Below are 20,554 nucleotides of genomic sequence, written 5' to 3'. Positions count from 1 at the left end.
GAATTCGGGAATCTCTCCAGACCACCTTAAAAAACGAAAAGGGTGGGGGCCTGAGGAGGTGAGCGGGGGGAGGGAAAGAAAGCCGGAGCCCGCCCCCCTCCCCGCCGCAGAGCCAGCCTCCGCTTCACTTCCTGCCTTCCAACATGGCCGGCCCAAGCGCCAGGGAGGCCCGGGGGCCTGGGGCCCCAGGCCTCGGGGTCGCGGTTGTGGCCGTGGCCGCGGCGATGGCGCTGGCCGGGCCCCCTCCGGCGGCGGCGGCGGCGGGCCGGGAGGAGCAGAGCCGGGTCCGAGCTATGACCTCCTCCAACTGGACCCTGGTGCTGGAAGGGGAGTGGATGCTGAAATTGTAAGTTATCCCCTGCCTTGTCTCCTGTCCGGTCTGCCGTTGGCCCCACCCCCACCCCCCCAGCCGCTGTTCGGGCGAGGCCGCCTTGGTGGGCTCCCCCCAAGATCCCCGTTAGAGACCCCCCCCCCCCCTTTCTCTACGTTGCTTCCCCCCAAACCCGCAATGCGCCCAACCTGCGGCGCTCGCGCTCCGGCTCTGAGCGCCGAGTGGGGGCGCATGCGCCTTTTGAGAGCTCGCGCCGGACGAGCCCCCTACCCCCGCCCCTCTCGGGAGGAAGTATGTAGGCCCCCCTGCTGAGCTCCCTTTTGGAGAGAAAGGGGGAGGTATTCCCTGCACCAGAGGGGAATGAGGGCTTCTGGGAAAAGAGCTTGTCTAAGGGACGGGGGAGGGTCAGGGGGAGGGGGAGTCCCTCGCGCTTTAGAACGGGCTTAGAAGAAGATGGGATTTCTGGGAAAAGGAGAAACGGGGCCTTAGGTTTTGATAAGCTGGGGAGGAGGCTGTGGATTTGGAACAGGTTATGACTTCTCTTGTGGATCGGCGCGTGGTGTTCCGGGGGATGGAAGAGAGGCCACATTTGCGTGGTTTTTCAAATGTTCCTTTTACTTCTTAGAGCCCGGGGGAAGCGAGGAGAGGCGCCGAAGTTAGGGTGTGCAGCCCAGCTAAGACTGGAAGTCCCTCCAGTGTGTGTGTATGTGGGGGGGTTGAGGATGGGACTCCCCGCAGGTGCACATTGGCCTCTACAGCCAGCAGAGTAGCGAGGGAAGAGCCTTTATTTGGTTTTAATTGCGTGTCGGAGGAGCTGGGTTGGAATCATTCACTACCATTAAGTCACGATCTCTCAGGAATTCCTTTTTTCTTTTCCCTTTACCACTGAATTAGATGACTTCTAAGGTCATCATCAGTGATCCTCCGATGCCTGGACTTGGGAACTGTATCACTGTCCTGGGAAAGGAGGTCAGAAAGGGCTATGCCAAGCTGGGCGATTGGGAGAGCAGCACGTGCGGGCTCTTTGTGTAGGTTCTCATGACGTCATGGATAAAGCGCTGATTTGGGCGTGAGAAAAACCTTAGTTTCTTCATCTGTAAAATGGTCCAGGTTTTTTTTATTACGTATCATTTTTCTTATTATGAAAGTGCTTTGTAAACTGTGCAGAATTATTATTAATGTAACTTTTTATAGCTCTCTCACTACCTTGGGCAAATTCCTTGACTTCTTTTGTACAACGGAGCTGGATTAGTTACTCTAAAGGCCGTTCCGGAGCTTGGTCTTAAGTAGGAACATGTTGTACCAAAGCCTCAGTCTTCGAAGACTTGGGAAGAGACAGGGTAACATACACGTGTCAATATCATGCTGAATGTTTGTCCTCATGTTTCTGACAGGTTCATCTGGGTAATATACTAATCAGTGTGATGTACTTAATTTAATTCCTAGTAATACCACACACAGTGCTTGGCACATAGCAGGCGCTTAATAAATTTAAATGTTATTGACTGTATGGGATGGGCATGTTAGGAAAAGACCTTGGTGAGTCTTTGAACATGGAGTTGAAATGTTGATAGTTTTTTTTTAAAAATGGGAATATTTCCTGAAGATAGGATTTGAAAAGTTTTCTGTTTCGGTCTTGAGGAAGGCAGGTAATTTATATAATGTGAGGTGAGAGGATCTTTCTAGTTGAGGTAATGAATGTCCTGACAGAATGCACAGACAAGTTCATAGATATATGAAAAGCTTCATGAACCTCTGCTGGGATTATTGGGCAAAGGGGACAAAAGCATTATCCAGCAAGGAATGAGAAGTAATGCCAGATGAGGGAGACTAATGAAGGGTTGAATGTAACGTGTTCAGTTCATATTTGATAACTGATTTGAAGATGAACACGATTTTTTCTTTTTCTGGAGGGCAAAACTGCAAAGGGCTTCAGTTGAGGACCTAGAGGGCCAAGTAGGTTCCCTACCCCTGGACTATTTAGGGTCCAAATACCTCAGTATTTGACAATGGAGAATTTTAATACTTACATATGTTTGAATGTATCCATGTTTTCACTGCCGTGTACTCCCCTGAACAGTAGGAATTATAGCCCAACTATCTTCTCTTCCTATGTAGTGCTTGTATACATTTTTTTCTGGTAAATCCTTTGTAAAGGATCTAGTCCACATACTGGACTTACCTTTTTCTATTTTAGCATTTTAATGGACATCAAAAATATAAATCTGTTATATGCACCCTTTTCTTCCACTCAGTGGCCACCACCATAATTCAGGCTTCTATCACCTTAATAGCCTCCCTGAGTTTTCTCTTTGCAAAGGTCTGACTTTGACACTTAGTGGGTACCTATCATCTCTGTCTGGTATTTTTTAAAGCCCTTTACACTCAGTTCAGTTAAACAAACATTTATTAAGCTTCTACTACAGCCAGGTACTATAGTAAGGGCTGGAGATAACAAATGAGAAAAAGAATGGCAATCCTTTTCCACAAAAAACTTACAGTCTAAAGGGGGAAAACTCACAGGTGTGGGGAGAGGGGAGAGACCACTAGAGAGTTTCTTTGGGAGTTGAAATTAAGCTCTTGCCTGGCTTTCCAGGCTGATTACATCTTTCTCCTATTTATATTACCAACCAGAATGACCTATTTGAAGTTTCCTTCATATGACATCATCTGCTTTTTGTACAAGTTTCCCCCGTGCTTGGTGTGTTGTAATAGCGCATTGGATTTAGAGTAAGGAAGACCTGAATTCAAATCTTGCCTCCCATTTACTGGTTGTAAGACTATGGACAAGTGACTTAAACTTTAAATGCCTCATTTTCCTCATTTGTAAAATGGTTGGACCTGAAGATTTCTAGTGACTGATGCTATTTCAGATCTATTATATTATGATCCTATCACCTCTGTTAGAACCCCTAATTATTTTCAAGGCTCAACTCAGGTTATCTTGGAGAATATTGGGGTTAAAGATACAAGTTTTTACATGCAGCAGGTAGTTAGGGATTACGGGAAGCTATTCAGCAGCTTTCCAAAGGCATCTGATCTTCTTTAGTGTGTGTAGAGATTATCTTCATAATAATTTTATGAAGAGAAAGTAAGCATATATTTTGAGATAGGATTGGGGTTTTTTTTTGGCCTATTTTTGTTAAGAGTACCAATGTGATCTTTCATATTTTTTGAACTGTGAGGAAGATAAGAAATAAACACATACATATCTTTGCAGTCTGGGGGTGCACAATTATATTCTACTAGAGGAATATGAATTGTAAGTAAAAATGACATTTATTTAGGGTGTCCCCAAAGTCTTAGTGCAATTGAATAGCTTCAAACCACGCTAGGACTTTTGGAACGTTTTATTTTCTACGTACCTACATATGTACTTGTTATCTCCTCCAATAGCTTTTTAATTCCTGGAGGGTACCAACCTTCACTTTTTTCTTATATTTATGCTGATAAGTTAGAATAGTGGCAGATGATGTCGAATAGGCACTGAATAAAGTTTGTGGATTGACTCAGGTAAATACGAAGTTATACTGAATGATCTCAAGAGGAAGACAATACCAACATTTGGGGGAGTCAGGCAAGGCCTCTTGCTGCAGATGACATACAGATCATGTTTTAAAGGAAGGAAGAGGCAGAGATGAGGACAGAGAACACTTCAGATCCGAGGAACCTATACAAAGTCATGGAAGTGAGAGATGGAATGTCATAATATGGGGAAGAGTTAATGGTCCAATTTGATTGGGGCATGGAATACAAGGAGAGAAGAAGCATTAAGGCTAGAAAAACAGCTTGAAGCCATATTGTAGAGGTTTTAAATAGGATTTTAAGATTTTATATTTTAACCAAAAGGCCATGAAGGATGCCCTTAAACTTCTTCCAGACCTGTGCTTTAGGAATATTAAATTGAAAGTTGTATGGATGATGAATTGGAAAGGAATGAGACTGAATATAAGGAGAGGAATCATGAGGCCATTGTTATAGTATGGGTAAGAGATAATGAGAACCTAATTTAGAGTGGTAGTCATTGAAAGAGATAGGAAGGGATGAATGTGAGAACTGATGTGGAAGTAACATTGAAGAGACTTGGCAACTAAGTGGATACAGGGTTGACAGAGACTGAAACTTGCAGGTTAAATTGTTCCAGAGCCTGGTTGGCTCTGGAACTGGCATTGAAAAAATGATAGTACTCTCTACTGAAATAGGGAAGTTGGTCTAGGAGAAGGAGTGGCCACATAGGTGGCCAGAGCAGTGTCAAGAAAATCTTTAGAAAAGTATCCATCCAGAATGAAGAGTCTCTTCATAGGGGTTAAAAGGATAAAGACTAAGAAGAGGCCAACCTTTATAGGAAAGGTTTAAATGCAGAATAGAGTAGTCTGAGTTGAGCTAGATGAGAAGAAATGAAGGTTGTTTTTTTTTTTTTCTAGGAGTTTGGCTCTGAAAGGGAGTGATAGTAGCCTGGAGTTGATAAGGGCAAATTTAGTAGTAGTAATTGTTTTGTTTGCTTGTTTAGGATGAGAGAGACCTGGATATGTTTATGCACAATGAAGCCAGAGCCGAAACATAGGCAGAACAAACATCTTAATAGGAATGCTGAAATGCGTGATGGAGAAAAAAATCATTAGACTTCTAGATTGCAGACCTTGTCATTCAGTGTGTCAAGAATCAGTGCTTAATCACTATAATCAATTCTGCTTATCAGTAAAGAGGAAAAAATATGTACATACATACAGATGAAATCTGAAGGAGTTGGGGCTGTATTACAGAATTCTCAGTCTTCTATCATTTTAAATCCTTAGAATTAATTTCAGTATGAAGCTACTGTCAGAGTTCACGGTGACATTGCAGTGGCAAAACTTTCTAGAGCAGAACACATCCTAACTATAGTCACAAATAAAAATAATGTAGTTAGTGTAAAGGTATGCTTTTTTCAAGTTTGAAAAAGCATAGTAAGCCAAGAATTATTATTTTGTAAAAACTACATTAAATATCCACTAAAGTCCCAGTTCTTTATCTTATGGTGATACTGATGTGACTGAGGGTTCTGAAAGACTAATACAGACTTTGGTGGGACATATGTAAGCCAAAGAACCTTCAAGTACAGGCTTAACAAAAAATTGTATCTTACCTCAGACCTGTATCTGAAATTTAGCTAAGTTCAGAAAGGGTTATTATCCTTAGAAGGCTTTCCACCAAGGTCTGGGAGGATGATGAGATCTTTGCCCAGGTAGGAGAGATACCTTCCCAAAAAAATCATAGTTCTTTTGAAATATTGAAGCACCTAGTTCTGTTATACAGTGAATCAATTTAACAAGTATTCACTGAACCCTAGCTGGCTATCAGCATGGGGTTAAGGTGTCATAAGCTTGTACAAGTGGCCAAAGCACTCTGGTTACATCACCTTCCACCCATATAGTTAGTTCTAATGAAGATGAGGAACTGGAACATTGGTTGAAATAGTTTATTTGGGACCTTCGCTTTTAGAATTTAAGAATGTAGATTGGCAGGAAAAACATAAAATTCACTTTGGCTAAAATAGCAGAACGTTCAGTATCATGTCCCTGGAAAGAGGAGTATTTTAGCAGATTGTGTTGTTCAAAGGTACTAATTTATGCCCCCCTTCACACTTGCCTTTCTTTTTCTGCCTACAAAAGAGGAGATAATTTGTTTGGAGTATTCAGTATTATTGAAGTTAATTGACTATCCAGTAGGCTACAGCTAAAGAGGTCACTTCCCACTTAGGAAATTTAGAGATTTAAAATTTCATTAAGTCAAGCTGAAGCCTCATGCCAGGTACTGACATAAACTGAAACAATAATAGTTTTATATGTTAAGAATTCTATCAAGTAGCAGTTGAGAAACATTTTTTTATCCAGTGCTTATACAGTGAAGTCATTCTGGAATTTATTCTGTATCCTACACTTGTACATGCTTGATGAAAGAAAAGGTAAGAAAGGGATCATTTTCTATTACATCAATACCTTTATGTTGCCAGGGGAAGTATTCTTTAATGCTAAAAAAAAAAAAAATAAAAACAGTAAAAATTTGGAACAGTTAATATTAAGATTATGTTTTGAATCATGACAAGGTCAAATGCTTAATTATATTTTAAACTTGAACATAGTATTTCTTTGAAATATACTTCAGAGCCACTGCATTTTGCTAAATACTTATAAAAAAAAAATCTTCTTTACTCTTATTCTATCTCACATGCCTTGACTTGATTAGCGATAAGCCTGGTGTTTTTTGGTTGTCTTTACCTTAGCCTATGTTTCCCCCTTTATGAAAGAAAACTGTGGATGACAAAAATAGGTCTGTCAGTGGGCCATGAAACAATATTGTAGTCTGTAGGTTTACATTTTGGGCACATGAAATAATTTTAGTAAAAGTGTTTGTGAATACAAAGAAAAAAATAATAGTACCTACCTCCTCCTTAAATATTCTTTTCCATTAAAAATGCCAAATGCAATTAGTGATTGTCACCATTAGTCAGTTAATTGATTCTTAGGAAACTCAGCATAATTAGCAGCTCTTGATGTAATAGTTTCTGAAAACATCTGATTTTTCTTTCTGTATTTTTCTAGCTAGTCATCAATCAGTATTGTTAACAATCTTATTTGAGTTTTCTACAGAATAATTGTTAAAGAGAAAAGTCAGTAAAAAAGCAATATACTTAAAATATATTTTTATCATTCACTATTGTGTTCTGCAGCTTTTCTTTTCTTATTGATAACAGTTTCTATACATGTGTTTTTACCATTACTATAGTCCTGTTTCAAACAGTTTTTTTTCATGGATCCTTTCATGTCCTCCTATTCATTCATTTTTTTCTTTTCAATCCTCTCATTTCAGCTTTTGTGCACTTCAGTGACCTTCTAATGTGAAATGTTGCTACTGTGTTGTTCTGTCTTTCATCTCAGTGGAAAAATACGTATTCTCAAAAACATTTTTAATGGTTTTTTCCTTGGGCTATGTATGTGTATGCACATGCCTGTATCATCCTCATTGTTTCTCATCATCCTTCTTCATTCACTTGTTTTCTAACTTTTGACTGTTTCAGAAACTTGTTTTGATTTTATTTTTTAAATCACAAATGACATCAGTGGTTGGCAGAAACCCTGGGAAGACAGCTTTGTTTCTTCTAAATCAGAAAAATGTGTAATAAGGCACAAAGCTTATGTATATTTCTGTTTCTTTCCCAGGGGGAAAATCAAGTCACTAACCTAAGTAGCTTAATTTCCGCATGCCTGTATTTTTTAAAAAAGGAATCAAAATGAACAGGAGGTTCACTTATGCTAACTAACCACTTTGCACAACACAGACCTTAAAGCATCATCCCTTTTGCCCATAGTACTGGTAGTAACTAACGTAAAAATCGTATGGGGGGGCATGAAACCTCCACATCTTCTTCTTATCTTCATTTTCTTTCATTGTTATTCTTTGAGCATTTTTCTGGCAACCAACAATAATATCTTGATCGTTTGGTCTTATTGCTTTAACTTTAAGTCCTCCTAGGAAGCTTTCATTTGCTTACATTTAGAACCTCTGTATTGATTGATTCACTTTCCTTGTCTTTGGGACCTATACAGCACAGATAACCTGACATAAAGCTGTTATTGTTACGAACAAGTTTAGATGTTAGTGGACAACGGACAAACATGGAATACATCGTCCCTTTAACAATTACAGCCTGGATACTTGAGGGAAATGAGACAAATTCTCTCTACTCACTTCTGAGTTGGTATTGGGGGGTGGAAGCCTGTTGGTGAGATTTCTTATCTAAGGAATGAGCTGTAGTTACAATACTCAAATGACCTGATAAGTGCAAATGGGAAAGTCTAGAACCTAGGCTATGCCCTGTACAATCTCAGCATCATTAGTAAGGGAATTGTTTAGACAAAGGTGAATGTGCCTTACTCCCCACTAGAAAAGCTATGAAGTCTACTTCCCTTGGCAGTGAAAGTGAAAAGGAATATTCAGTCCCCATGTATATTGAAGAAGAAATATACTAGAATTCATTTAATTCTCTTCTGAATTTTATCTCATGATAAAGTTTCTTATAAGAAAATGTATTGTTAAAGTTCACTCCTTTTGTTGACAGAGGTACGTGTAATCATTCTAATGTTAGCTTGAGCCTGTGTCAAGAACACCTTTGTGTTTTATAAAGCTGCTCAGCATCATGACTTTCCATCCTTCAGACATCCCATTTCAAAGCTGAATTTGGTTTTTTTTGCCTTGCCACCATTTTTATCATGAATTTTCAGCATTGCCAGTTACTATTCTCCCAAGGCATTTTACTGATAACTGTGTCTTATTATAAAATAACAGATCCTATCTCATAGTTTACATCTTTTTGATACAAATGTTCCATCAAAGAGGCCTTGTTTAGAAAAAGGAAGAATTGCCCTGCAGCTTTAGCAGAGCTTCTTTAATAACTGGATTTCATTTTGTTTGATGAATCATAGAAAAATTGAGCATTTCTCAAAATAATTGTGGTAAATGATTCTGAATGATATGATCAAACTAAATTCTCAGGGAAAATTGGTTGCCTTAGATATTCTTTCATCAGCTTTTAAAAAAGGATGAGAGAGAGAGAAAAGGAAAAATGTATTCAAAAAGATCAGTCAAGTTGGTACTAAGATAGGAAAAGAAAAATCTATTATGGAATAGAAGCATTTGATTTATACTTTTGGGGGGAATATATGAATCTAGATTTAAGTAATTTATTTCCCTCATTTGTTTAAAACTTCTCCTAAAAATAAAAGTATTTCATGAGTCAGTGTAAAAGTTACATTTCAGTCAGAATTTTAAATATCTCCAAGTATATTTTATAGATGTCATATAGTTTGAGATTGAATATAATTGTTAATTTTCAAACATATGAAGATTAAACAGAAATAGGTTGTGAAGATGATTGTAGAATTTACTTGAGTGCTAAAAATTAGGCTACAAAAACTTAGAACCCAACTAACTAGGACCCACATTAGAATGAACATGTTTTTACCCTTTTCGCAGAAGGTAAATCTCCAAGAAAAGCAAGTTGACATTTCAAATATCATTACAAATTCAGCCCAATTTTCCATACCTTTTTACAATCCACAAGTACTGTATGTGAGAATTAATTTTATTAATAAAGATGTTAGGTCTTTCCACAGCCTGAAATACTCATTTCTGTTTAGTATATTTAGTATATTGTCTAAGACAAAGGAAGAATACATTTTATAAGCACTTGATTTACCCTTGATTTACATAGTTTTGAAGTTGTGTTAATCAAAGTATTTTATTTCCTGAGCTTTCTGGTTACCTGAGATTTCACTATGATGTAATTTGATCAGAGTATTAAATAATTACTGATTGTCATCAGCCTTTTCATAATTTTGAAAGTTGATATTGAATTGAGTAATTTGCATAGTCTTTGAAAAATTCTTTTTTAACTTCTGTCAATAGACAATCACAATGTTATGAGACTTATGTGAAAACCAGGTTTATTACAAGAGACATGAACATGCATGTGGAACTCAAGAGGGTTCCCAGTCTTTACAGAAGTTTATATTTTTATAATAGTAGGGTAAAGGGAGGTGGGGATACCAGGATGGCATATGACATGGGAGGAGAACAGTGCAGCAAAGGGGGGAAAAAGACAAGACCACTCCCCACAGGGAGCAGAGCAGCAAGGTGAATGCAAGTCTCATTCTTTTCCCTTGGGAACTGCTAGCTAGACTATGAAGAGAGGAGGGTCTGCTTATCTGCGAAGGACCCCAGCTGCACAACCATTATCCCAGCGTGGCACAGACTGGCTGGCGCCTGTTGTGCTTCCCAAGAACACATAGGGAGACCAGCTTGGGGTACAACAACAAATTATGTCAGCTCAGGGGGAAGCTTCATCCTTGACACACTCAGGGCTTCCATGCCCTGGCAACCCTTAACACGTTGTAGCATATGTTTCAGTGGAATTTCTGAAGTATGCTTTTTTATGACAGTAGTTATGCTAAGAATTCAAGAAAAGGTACTACTAGTATGGCAGTTATCTTGACTACTGAATACTGGTTCTTCATGTGGATTTTATGGAAAAAAATTAGCATAAAAGACAAAGACATAAATATCTCCAGAAGATCAGCAGAATATTAACGTAGCCTGTGAGCAGGTCACAGATTTCTGCCTTATATAGGAGATGTTTCCCAATTCTCTCAGCTGCAAATAATACTTTCCTTACACTCCTTCCAACTACCTTGTATTTTTAAATATTTTGTATTCTGAACTTAAAACATTAAAAAAGGAGCATTACTTATGCAGTAGAACACAAAAGAGAGGAATCTTTAAAAAACCATGAATCTCTGCTTCATACTGCTTTATGGGGGGGCAAAGTATACAATAAATTCTGCTCTTTGCTTTGAAAACTGCCCCAATTGTCTGCCCTTCTTTCTATCCAAACTACCCTCTGGTCTCTTTTGTGCATTTAAAAAATGTTACAATGTCCCTTTTTGTCATCACTATTGCTAACTCATTCCCTCCTCTCAATTAACTGAAAAAAGAATAGGGAAAAAAAACAAGACACTTATAATGAGTAAGCACAGTCAAGCCATGTCCAGAAATGTGTCTTTGTACTTGATATCCATCACTTGTCTGTCAGGAAGTGAGTAACGTTTTGTCAGAGACCTTTGGAAGACATGGTTTGTCATTTTGATCAAATTATCCAGCATTTAACAAACTGTTACTGTGTACCAGGTATCGTGCTAAACGGGGGGATACAAATACAAACAGAAGGAAATACAGTCCCTGTCCTTAAGGAACTTACCTTCTAAAAAGGAACTAAAAAAGGACAGGGTGATAGAGATGAGGGTACGCAGTTGGACGCATCGTAGAGAAGAAAGTCTGAGAGAGTCAGGACTTGAGCCTGGAGAGCAGTGAAGACATGGCTGGCCCGAGCCTTCTTAGTAGGTTCTGTGAGGACCCAGAGGATAATTTCAATGTATAAAGTCCAGGGGGCCCCGCATGAGCTTACGGGATGAAGTGGTTTCTGGGGGATTGTGGAGCTATGAGTGCGCTCTAGAGAGGAATGGAGACTTTTTGGTCACAAAAAGTAAGTCTTCAAGGTTGTTTTCTTTACAATATTGTTGGCCTTCTATAAACTGTTCTCCTAGCCCCTCTCACCTCATTCTTTATCAGTTCATAATACTCCGGATTCAGTGAAATTGTCTCTGATCATGGCTTATGGTGCAATGTATTGTATTATATTCCTATGCTGTCATGTGCTTAGCCATTTCCCAAATGTCCAAAAATCAGTCAAAGGCACCCAGCCATGTAGATTCTAGTTCTTTGGTTTTCTTTCTTCCTTTCAGGATCAGGAAGTTTGTTTTGCTCGTGGCTATTTCTTCCCTGGCATTATTCTTTCTCTTAATCATGCCCCACCAACTTCCCTCGTTTCTTTGTTGAGTCCTTAGTGTGTGCAGGTGTGTGTTTAACCTTTGTCCGTTCTAAATAAGAGTAGGGTTCATTTGTTGATAACTCCTTCCCCCATTCACCCATACACCCATATGTGTGTAGCCATGCTTTTCTATCTTCCTATACATTCATTATGAGCCTTTCTTCCTCCCTTCGCTATAAGTGTCTTCCTCTTTCTATCTTCCTCTCTTTTCTCCCATAAAACTTGAAAAATGACCTTTTCCAAAGTACATCCTGTGATTTTTAACTCTGAATAGTCTTTGAAGATAACAAACTGGTTACTTCTCTTCCTATAGAATGTTAACACTTAAAACTTACATTTAGTTCCTATGGCCAATTGCTCAGTATATTTACCTTTCCGGGTTTCTTTTCAGAGTTCTTACTCAGATCGAGTCCTTTCATAAAAAATGAAAGTTCTCTACTTCCCTAAAGTTCCATTTTCATCCTTGAAAGATTCAACTTTTCAGGTTAAATTATTCTTGGTTGTAAGTTTTTGCCATTTTGTACTCCAGGAACGCCTTGGGTTTTTAGTGTATGCTGCCAGTCTTGTGTTATACAGCAGTAGTACCTGGTGCTTGAAATACTGTGCTTTGCTTGCAGTATTTTTCTTTGACATTGGAATGTTGGATTTTGGCAATGACATTTCTGGAACTTTTTAATTTGAGCTTTCAGGAGGTGATAAGAAGATTCTGCTTCACTTTGCCTTCTGTTTTTAATAGGTATGGTCAGTTTTCACGTATTATCTATTGAAATAAAGTGTAAAGACATTTTAAGAATCATTTGGTTTTCAGAGTTCAGTTATTTCTCCTTGATATGTTTTTCAGGCATGTTGTTGACAGCAAATATTTGCTTCCGTTTATTTTAGTCTTTTGACTTAGTTCAAATTTTTTGCTATCTTAAGGAATCTTTCATTTCTTTTTGGGCTTTTCTGGTTTTGGGGAACTCCATTTCTTGGGTTAGGTTTGGCTTTTTGTTCTAAGTTATTTATTTTCCTTAAAAGCTTTCTTCAAGATAATTTATTTTTAAAAAATTTAACTCTTGCTTAATGTTTTCTAGGTATTCATGTAATCCTTATGGAAAGTATATTTTTTCCCTTGGGTATCTGCTTACATTTGTTAGGGTGTTATATTGACAATTTTTGATACTTAACTAAGTTCTTTGATTTACTCATCCCTTCAGCTTTAATTTCTGAATTTGGAGTTTGTGGCAGGGCCATGCTCTTCTGACCTTGTTCAGCTTTAGGGTTGAAGTGGTCAACACTTTTGTATTGAACCCCACCTCCTAAGGTTAAGATCCCCCCACCCATCTTTGAGGTTCAGAGTACTCAATCTTCAGGATTTTCTAGCATATCAGAAGAGATTATTAAGGACTTCAGAGCTCCCGGGCCTGTGTTGTCCTGGTTTGAGTGTTCTAGTGCCACATTTGGGCAGCATTATTCTGGTTGGCAGTGCTTTGGCCAGTACTTGTTCCTGTTCCTGCCCTTCCACAGACCCTACCCTTCCACAGACCCTACCCTGGGACTTTCTCATAGGAGTCTTTCAGTCACAAGACCTTATAGTTATCCCAGTCAGGATGAGAGACCTGGTACTAGCTTTATTGGGGTTTTGGAGAGAAGGGTTCTTCACTCTTATTCTAAGGAGCTGGCTGACTTTTGTGAAGTTCCTAGGTGGAATTATCACTATAGTTGTTCTTTTAAGATTTCTTGATCATTATTAGATACAAATTTGATGGTCTTATTGGAGTGGGTATATGGGAATTAAGCAGCCCTCTCCTGCTCAGGTAGCTTATCTTGGCAGAAATTTCTTAGTCTCTTGTACCTGTGTGTATTGGAGGAGGAGGGGGATGTTTGGTTGATATTGTTTCCCCAATACAGAAAAGCTTTTTGAGGGCAAAAAACCTCTGTATCCCATATATGTAAGATAGTGCCTAGCTCATAGTAGGCCCTTAATAAATGCTTGTTGATTGATTGATTGCAGAAAAGTACTGCTATTAGAAAAAATACCCTTAAAGGATTTTTTTTTTTTGCATTCTCAGCCAATGCTGCTTTATTGCTAAAAACCAAAAACAAACCCCTAAAGTTTTATACATAGTTGCAGACTTAGGTTTAGGTTTTGCAACTTAGGTTTTTAAAAACAGTTCCTCTTTATGCCATTAAAAGAATAAAATCTCTCCTTCAAACCCCCAAAGATGCATAGATATAACAGCAAGCTGTCTTTTCCAAGATTGAAATCCTTAGCAATGAGAAATTCTAACAATATTACCTTGTAAAATATAATCTGTGAGAGATTACAGTGCTGCATGTACATACAGTAAGTAAATAGTCTTTCCTGCACTAAAGAACGTCAACATAATGTACAGAGTATGTGAAGTGAGCTCTTCACTTAGGTCTTTCTAATCTAATGTCAAATTGTTTATTTTACATAGAAGAGCTGAACGATTTAAAGTTACTTAGAGATGGAAGATTACCATGCGCTGCTTCAGTTTCTTTTATTTATTTTGGATACTGCTCCCTACCAAAAACAAAGAATTTTTAGAAGAAAAAGGAAGAAGAGGAAAAAATAAATAAAACTGATAAATAAATCAAAAAAATCGGACATTATGTTCGGTGCTCCACACCTGTGCACCCCTCTCACCTTTGCAAAGATGTGGGAAGAGTTGTCTTCTCATAGATCGTCATTGGGGCCAAGAGTGTTCTCGTAATTTTGCACAATTCATTATACGTTGTTTCAGGGTTGCTGTTTTTTTTCATTTACGTCTTTGTAGTCATTCTGTATATTGTTTTCTTGTCTTTGCTTGCTTCATTTTGCTTCAGTTTACATCTCCTTGCTTCTCTGTATTTCTGTAATCATTGTTTTCTTGGCTTTCAATAGTTCAATAACATTCTATTAACATTTCATGTACCACAATTTTTTTATCCATTTTCTCAATCTATGAGCATCTATTTTATTTCCAGTCCTTTGCTACCACCAAAATAAGGGAGGTAGCTGTATTAAGTATTTTAATATGCATGGAACCTTTCTTTTTTTTCAATGATCTTCTTGGGATATATGTCTAGCAATGAAATCTCTAGGTCCATAGGAATGGATATTTTAGCCACATTGTTTTCATTTATTTACATTACTTTCCAGAATGATGTTACTAATCACAGCCCCACCAATATTGTAAGAGTGCACCTGTGTTTCCACCACTCCTACAACATTGGCTATTCCCATTTTTCATCATCTTTGCCAATTTTCTGGGTATGGGGCAAATTTTAGGGTTGTCTTAGTTTTCATTTCTCTTATTAATAATTTGGAAAGTTCTTTTATATGATTTTTAATAGTTTGCAGTTCTTTTGAGAACTGGTTCTTTTTATCTTTTGGGGGATGGGTTTTGGTTTTGAGTGCATGTGCTCATTTTTATTAATTTTTATATATCTTGGATACTAAATGCCTAGAAAAAATACATCTCCACTTACTGATTCCTCTTTTCAACAAATGTTCAGACCCTTACAGTCTGACTTCTGACCTTGGCTCTCAATTGGTGGCTAGGTGTCCCAGTGTATAGAGCACAGGTCAAGAAGACCTGGGTTCGGATACAGCCTCACACGCTTTCTAGATTATCCTTGGCAAGGCACTTAACCTCTGCCTCAATTTCTTCCATTATAAAATGGGAATAATAATAGTATGTAACTTTTAGGTGTCACAGGTAAAATTGAACCAAGGTAGACTAGAGCATATTTTCTCCAAGCAAGGCAACATTTTATTAGCAAGTGTGTTGTCTTCCAGTAGAATGGGTCAGTGCCTCAGTGAGTCAAGAAGACTCCAACATGAAGACTTATCTCATTTCTTTAAGGTTAGAATAAAGTACAGAATAGGGTAGGTGAGGAAATAATACAATTGTTTGTAGTATTGGTGAGATCATGGGGTTGAAGACAATATGACTGATGTGGGAAACTATCAATTGTAAGAAATTGGGAATGAGGGAATAGCCACAGCTCCCTTCTTCCCTCCTGTGACTAAGAAATGTTCATTGCTTGAGTCCATCTGCAAGGTCAGAGATAGTGGGACAGGCTTCTTTGGATAGTAACCCAGATATGTGTGATGGATAGTTTGGTGTGGTATAAAATTACTAGACCAGGCCTCTAGTGTCCAGCCTCATTCTCCAAAGAGAGCAGATTTCCTTAAGGCAAAAATAGAACAGACCAGCTGAATTTCTGAACTAAGTTCAGAAGCAAAGAACCATGACATAGGTGGTTATAGCACAAAAATCAATTAACTGTAAATAGGATCAATAAAAACTGATACAGAATCAATTTAATCTTCTTACAAGGTTGTTGTGAGAATCAGATGAGATATTTGTAAAGTGTTTTAGCACATAGTACCTGGCATGTAGTAGGCACTGGATAAATATTTTATCCCCTTTCTGCTTGAAACCACTTTATCCAAAGTTAGTAGCACTCTTTTAATTGCTGATTTTAATTACATTTTCCTTTTCTTTAATATATATTTAATAATTATTAAAGTACAATAAATGCAGAAGCATACTATTTATTCATATTAATACACAAGAAATATAAAACAAAAATCACACATATATAATTAATAGACTGATATTTTTATTGTTAATAAACATGTTTAGTAATTATTAATTTATTATTTATTTAACTTCCCTACAGCATCTAACACTACTGACGAGTAGTTTATTTTTTGATGCTTTCTTATCTGGGATTTCATGATGCTACTCTTCTTTCATTCTCCTCCCTGTCTTAATCCTCCTTCTCAAGGCTGTTTTGATGGATTATCTGCCATATTTCACTTCCTAACTGTAGGTATACTCTAAAGTTAGGCCTTCTCTTTTTTTCCTGTGCTTTCTCTTTGACCTCATCAACTCCTATGGGTTCAATTATCATCTTAATGAAGATGATATCCAAATGTATAAATCCATTTTGCTTTCCCCAAAATTCTCCCACATCACTGTTATACATTTCAAACTAGATGTTTGCATTTTCACACGCATCTCTGCATCACATTCATGAGATTGGTAATTTATTATATATATGTGTATATATGTGTGTGTATGTAAATAGATAAGCCCCATAGGTTTAGATTTAATATTTCATATTGATTTCACTGTGAGAAAACTTTATGATTAAAATTTACAGCTCCTCTGCAATTTATAGTCTTAAAGGTTGCCTTGGGGCTCTGAGAGGGTGATTTCTCCCCATTGCTACTTGCAGATCCACTCTCAACTCCTTTCATTTAAACAACTTCCCTATGAGGTTTAAGTTATCCAAACTTATGACTGAATCCAAAGCCTGATGTCTCTTATCTGTAGACTTCTGAGGGTAGATCACCAAGGTCATTCTCCTTCCTTTCTCAATGAATTCATGGTCTGGCTCATAATTTTTCTCCCCTTTCTATTTCTTGCCCTCCTATTAGGGCTCTCTAACATACAGATTGATAACCCCTTCAAATACTCTTACATAACAATTCCTTAATACTCAAATTCATGATCTATTTCTCCACATCACTTCATCTACATACAGATTACATTTTTGACCTTGCCACCACCCAAAGTGGTCCACTTCCAAGTTCATGAACTCTGAAAGTCCTTTATTTGATCATACTCTTTCATTTCCATCTTTTGCTGTACCTTATGACCTATAACCCTTTCCTTCATCCTTGTATTGACCTCCAGTCCCTTGATCCCCAGTTCTTTTCCAGGCCATCACGCCATTCAATGACTACACCTTTCTCCTTTTCTATTTAGATTCCTTGGTAAACTAACTCAAGTCTGAACTATCTTCCACCCTTGATTGTGTAAAAAGCCAAAGCAGAGAACATCATAACTGAATTTGTTTTACCAGTAGATAGAAAGGAATATTGAATCCCTTGTTCCCTTGTCCTTTCATGGTGAATTATTTCCATCATCTGCCTCCTTTGTTCTTGCTAATGTGCTGTGGAATAGAGCTGGAGAAAATCACAGAACTGTGCTGAGTGCTTCCACTTCAAATGTACATCATGCAATCTCAACTAGACTCCCACTACAGCAGTGTGATCTTATCACTTTCCCATAATTGATAACCTATTCCACTCTCCACATCAATTTTTTCCAAAATTTTCTTTTCTCAACCCTACCACACCACCACTCTTTCACCCCCTCACTTTACCTCATATTAAACTGAAAAAAAAAGACCTTTTTTCCTTCGTCTTATCTCATGTTATTCTTTTGTTTTTTAAGACAAAACTTCCTTTGATTTCTTTCCTTTCTGGATTCTCCAACAAATTGTCCCCTCTATCATTTCCACTCTTTTTATCTTCATTGTCTCACTATCCACTGACTCCATTTCAGCTTCTTAAAAACAGGTTCATGTCAGCCCTAACTTTAAAATAACCTTTACTTGATCCTACCATATTGCTACCACTCGTACTATATTTTTCCTCCCCTTCATGACTAAACTTTTTTTTTAAAGCCTTCAACATTAGTGCCTCTACTTGGCTTTCATCCTCTTCTAAATCCCTCTCAGTCTGGTTTCTGACCTCATTTAACTGAAACAACTCTTTCCAAAGTTAGCAATGCTTTCTTAATTGCCAGATCAAGCGTCCTTTTCTCAGATCTGATCCTGCCTGACTTTTCTGCAGCATGTGATACCTTGTAGATACACTGCTCTCTCTAGGTTTTGTAACACTGCTCTCTTCTGCTTCTCCTATCTGTCCAACTCTTCCTGTTAAGTGTCGTTTGTGGATTTCTCATTTTTTGTCATACCTTCCAACCACAGGTGTATCCCAAAGCTGTATCCTGGACCCTCTTTTGTTTTCATTCTATTTCACTTGGTAATGTCATCAGCTGCCTTGTGTTTAGTTATCATCCAGATGTCTATTACAGCCCTAATCTCTCCGCTAAGGTATGGTTACACATCTCCAGTTACCCCTTGGCCATCTCAAACTGGATGCATGTAGGCATCTCCAACTCAGTATGGCTAAAACAGAGCTGAAAATGTTCTCCCACAGACTTTCCCCCCTTCCCTGTTTCTCTGTCACTGCCTATCCTCCCAGTCACTGAGACACATGACCTTGGTGTCATCCTTGATGCCTCACTTTTGTGCACCCCACATATACCCATTGTTGGCATATATTGCAATCCCTCACTTCTTGGCATCTCTGATATATGTATCCCTTCCTCTTCCCTTACATACCCACAGCTCTATTTAAGGTCTGATCACATTTTGCCTGAACTATTGAACTAGATTTCCAAATGACTATTATCCCTCAAGAGAAAGTATGTCAAGTATTCTGTACTCTAATCCATCCTGCTCTCAACCGCCAAGGTGAATTTTCTAAAGGGTAGATTTGACCATGTCACTTTTCCCTTTCCAAACAGCTTTAGTTACTCCTTTTTACTTCCAGGATCAAATATAAGCTCCTTTGTTGGGCATCACCTCTCATAAACTGGTCCATTCCTAATGTTCTTACACTTTACTTACCTCCCCGAACATTCTGTGCAGTGACAATTTGCAGGTCCTGAAATTCTTCACTCCATTTCTAGTCTATGTGCCTTTGCATTGTCTGTCCTCCATGCCCTAGACTGTTGGGGTCCCATAAGCCTTACATCACTTGCCCTGACTTCCTTCCAAACTCCACTAAAATCTTGCCTTCTGCAGGAGGCCATTTCTGGTCTTTCCCAGCTACTAATGCACATCGCCTTCTTCTTTATCCATCTTATATCTACCTAGATATTTACATATTACCTTCTTTATTAGAATGTATGTTCCTTGACAGTAGACTCTCTCTCTCTCTCTGTCTCTGTTTGTAAGCACTTAATAAATCCTTGTTGACTGACTTGTTCAAGGAAGTAGCCAATTTGTGTCAGAGATGGCACTTGAACCCAGATCTTTTTTTTTCTTCCATTCCTAAGCAGGTGTTATTTCTGAAAATAACTAGTAATAAATTCATTTTAAAAAATTCTTAACATTTTTTCCTTTCCCTTTGCTTAGGAGAACCTGCCAAAATAAAATAGAATTAGCCTGCAGAGAGGTAGCTTATGTAGTCAAATAATACAGAGTATTTTCCTTTGACATCTGAATGGCATTGTGTACTAGATTTTGCAGAGACCACAGATTTTAATAGTATTTGTAATAATGACCTGACAGCAGTATTTGACCATGGATACTGTTACAGATTTTTGATCAGATTTGTGTTTTTGTCATTCGTTTCTTGTTGTTAGTTATAATACGTTTTCTCCCTCAGTTCTGCTCTCTAATCTTTGCCTTGACTTTCCTTCTAATCCTTTTTTTCTTCTTTAATTTAACCAATTGAGATTTCCCCCTCATATTTCTTGACAGCTCTTAGCATTTTGAAAGTGCCTCTGATTGTTTGCATTTTTCCCTTCAAGGAACTATATACTCTTAACACTTTGGGAATTTTTCTTTTTATACCATTCACCTAATTTTCTGGTGGTTTTTTTTTTGTTGTTGTTATTGGATTATTATGGCAAAATTTGCAGTTTTCTCTTTGAGGAAATATTTTTCTAACATCATTATCCTTTCAATGTTAATACTTTTGTCAAAATGTTTATCAACATGTATATCAAAATGTATATCAGCAGTTAAAACAGGTCTAATACCTATCATAGTGCTTAATAAATTGACAATTTTTTAATTGAGATTTTTCCTATTATCTGAAATACAATGAGAAACTTTTCTAGTCACATTTCCTTCTTGTTTCAGTAAATAGCATTAGATCTTTTTTCATTTGGCATAGTCAGTCCACTGAAACACTCACATAAAAAGGGAATGGATTTCCA

General features: G+C 37.9%; 1 protein-coding gene across 1 annotated transcript in view; it reads left to right on the top strand.

The window, feature by feature from the left end:
• The first annotated feature begins 6 nt into the window (after positions 1 to 6).
• Positions 7 to 20,554, top strand: part of TMX4 (thioredoxin related transmembrane protein 4) — a 110,451-nt gene continuing 89,903 nt past the window's right edge. Inside the window, exon 1 of the mRNA XM_072634429.1 lies at positions 7 to 346. Within this exon, the coding sequence (XP_072490530.1) occupies positions 144 to 346 (203 nt within the window). The 5' untranslated portion in view covers positions 7 to 143. The remainder of the gene's footprint in view (positions 347 to 20,554) is intronic.

Source organism: Notamacropus eugenii, chromosome 1 (genome assembly GCF_028372415.1).
Source record: "Notamacropus eugenii isolate mMacEug1 chromosome 1, mMacEug1.pri_v2, whole genome shotgun sequence".
NCBI lineage: Eukaryota > Metazoa > Chordata > Mammalia > Diprotodontia > Macropodidae > Notamacropus > Notamacropus eugenii.
The sequence above is the reverse complement of the archived record's forward strand: the minus strand, read 5'-3'. Positions and strand labels throughout refer to the sequence as shown.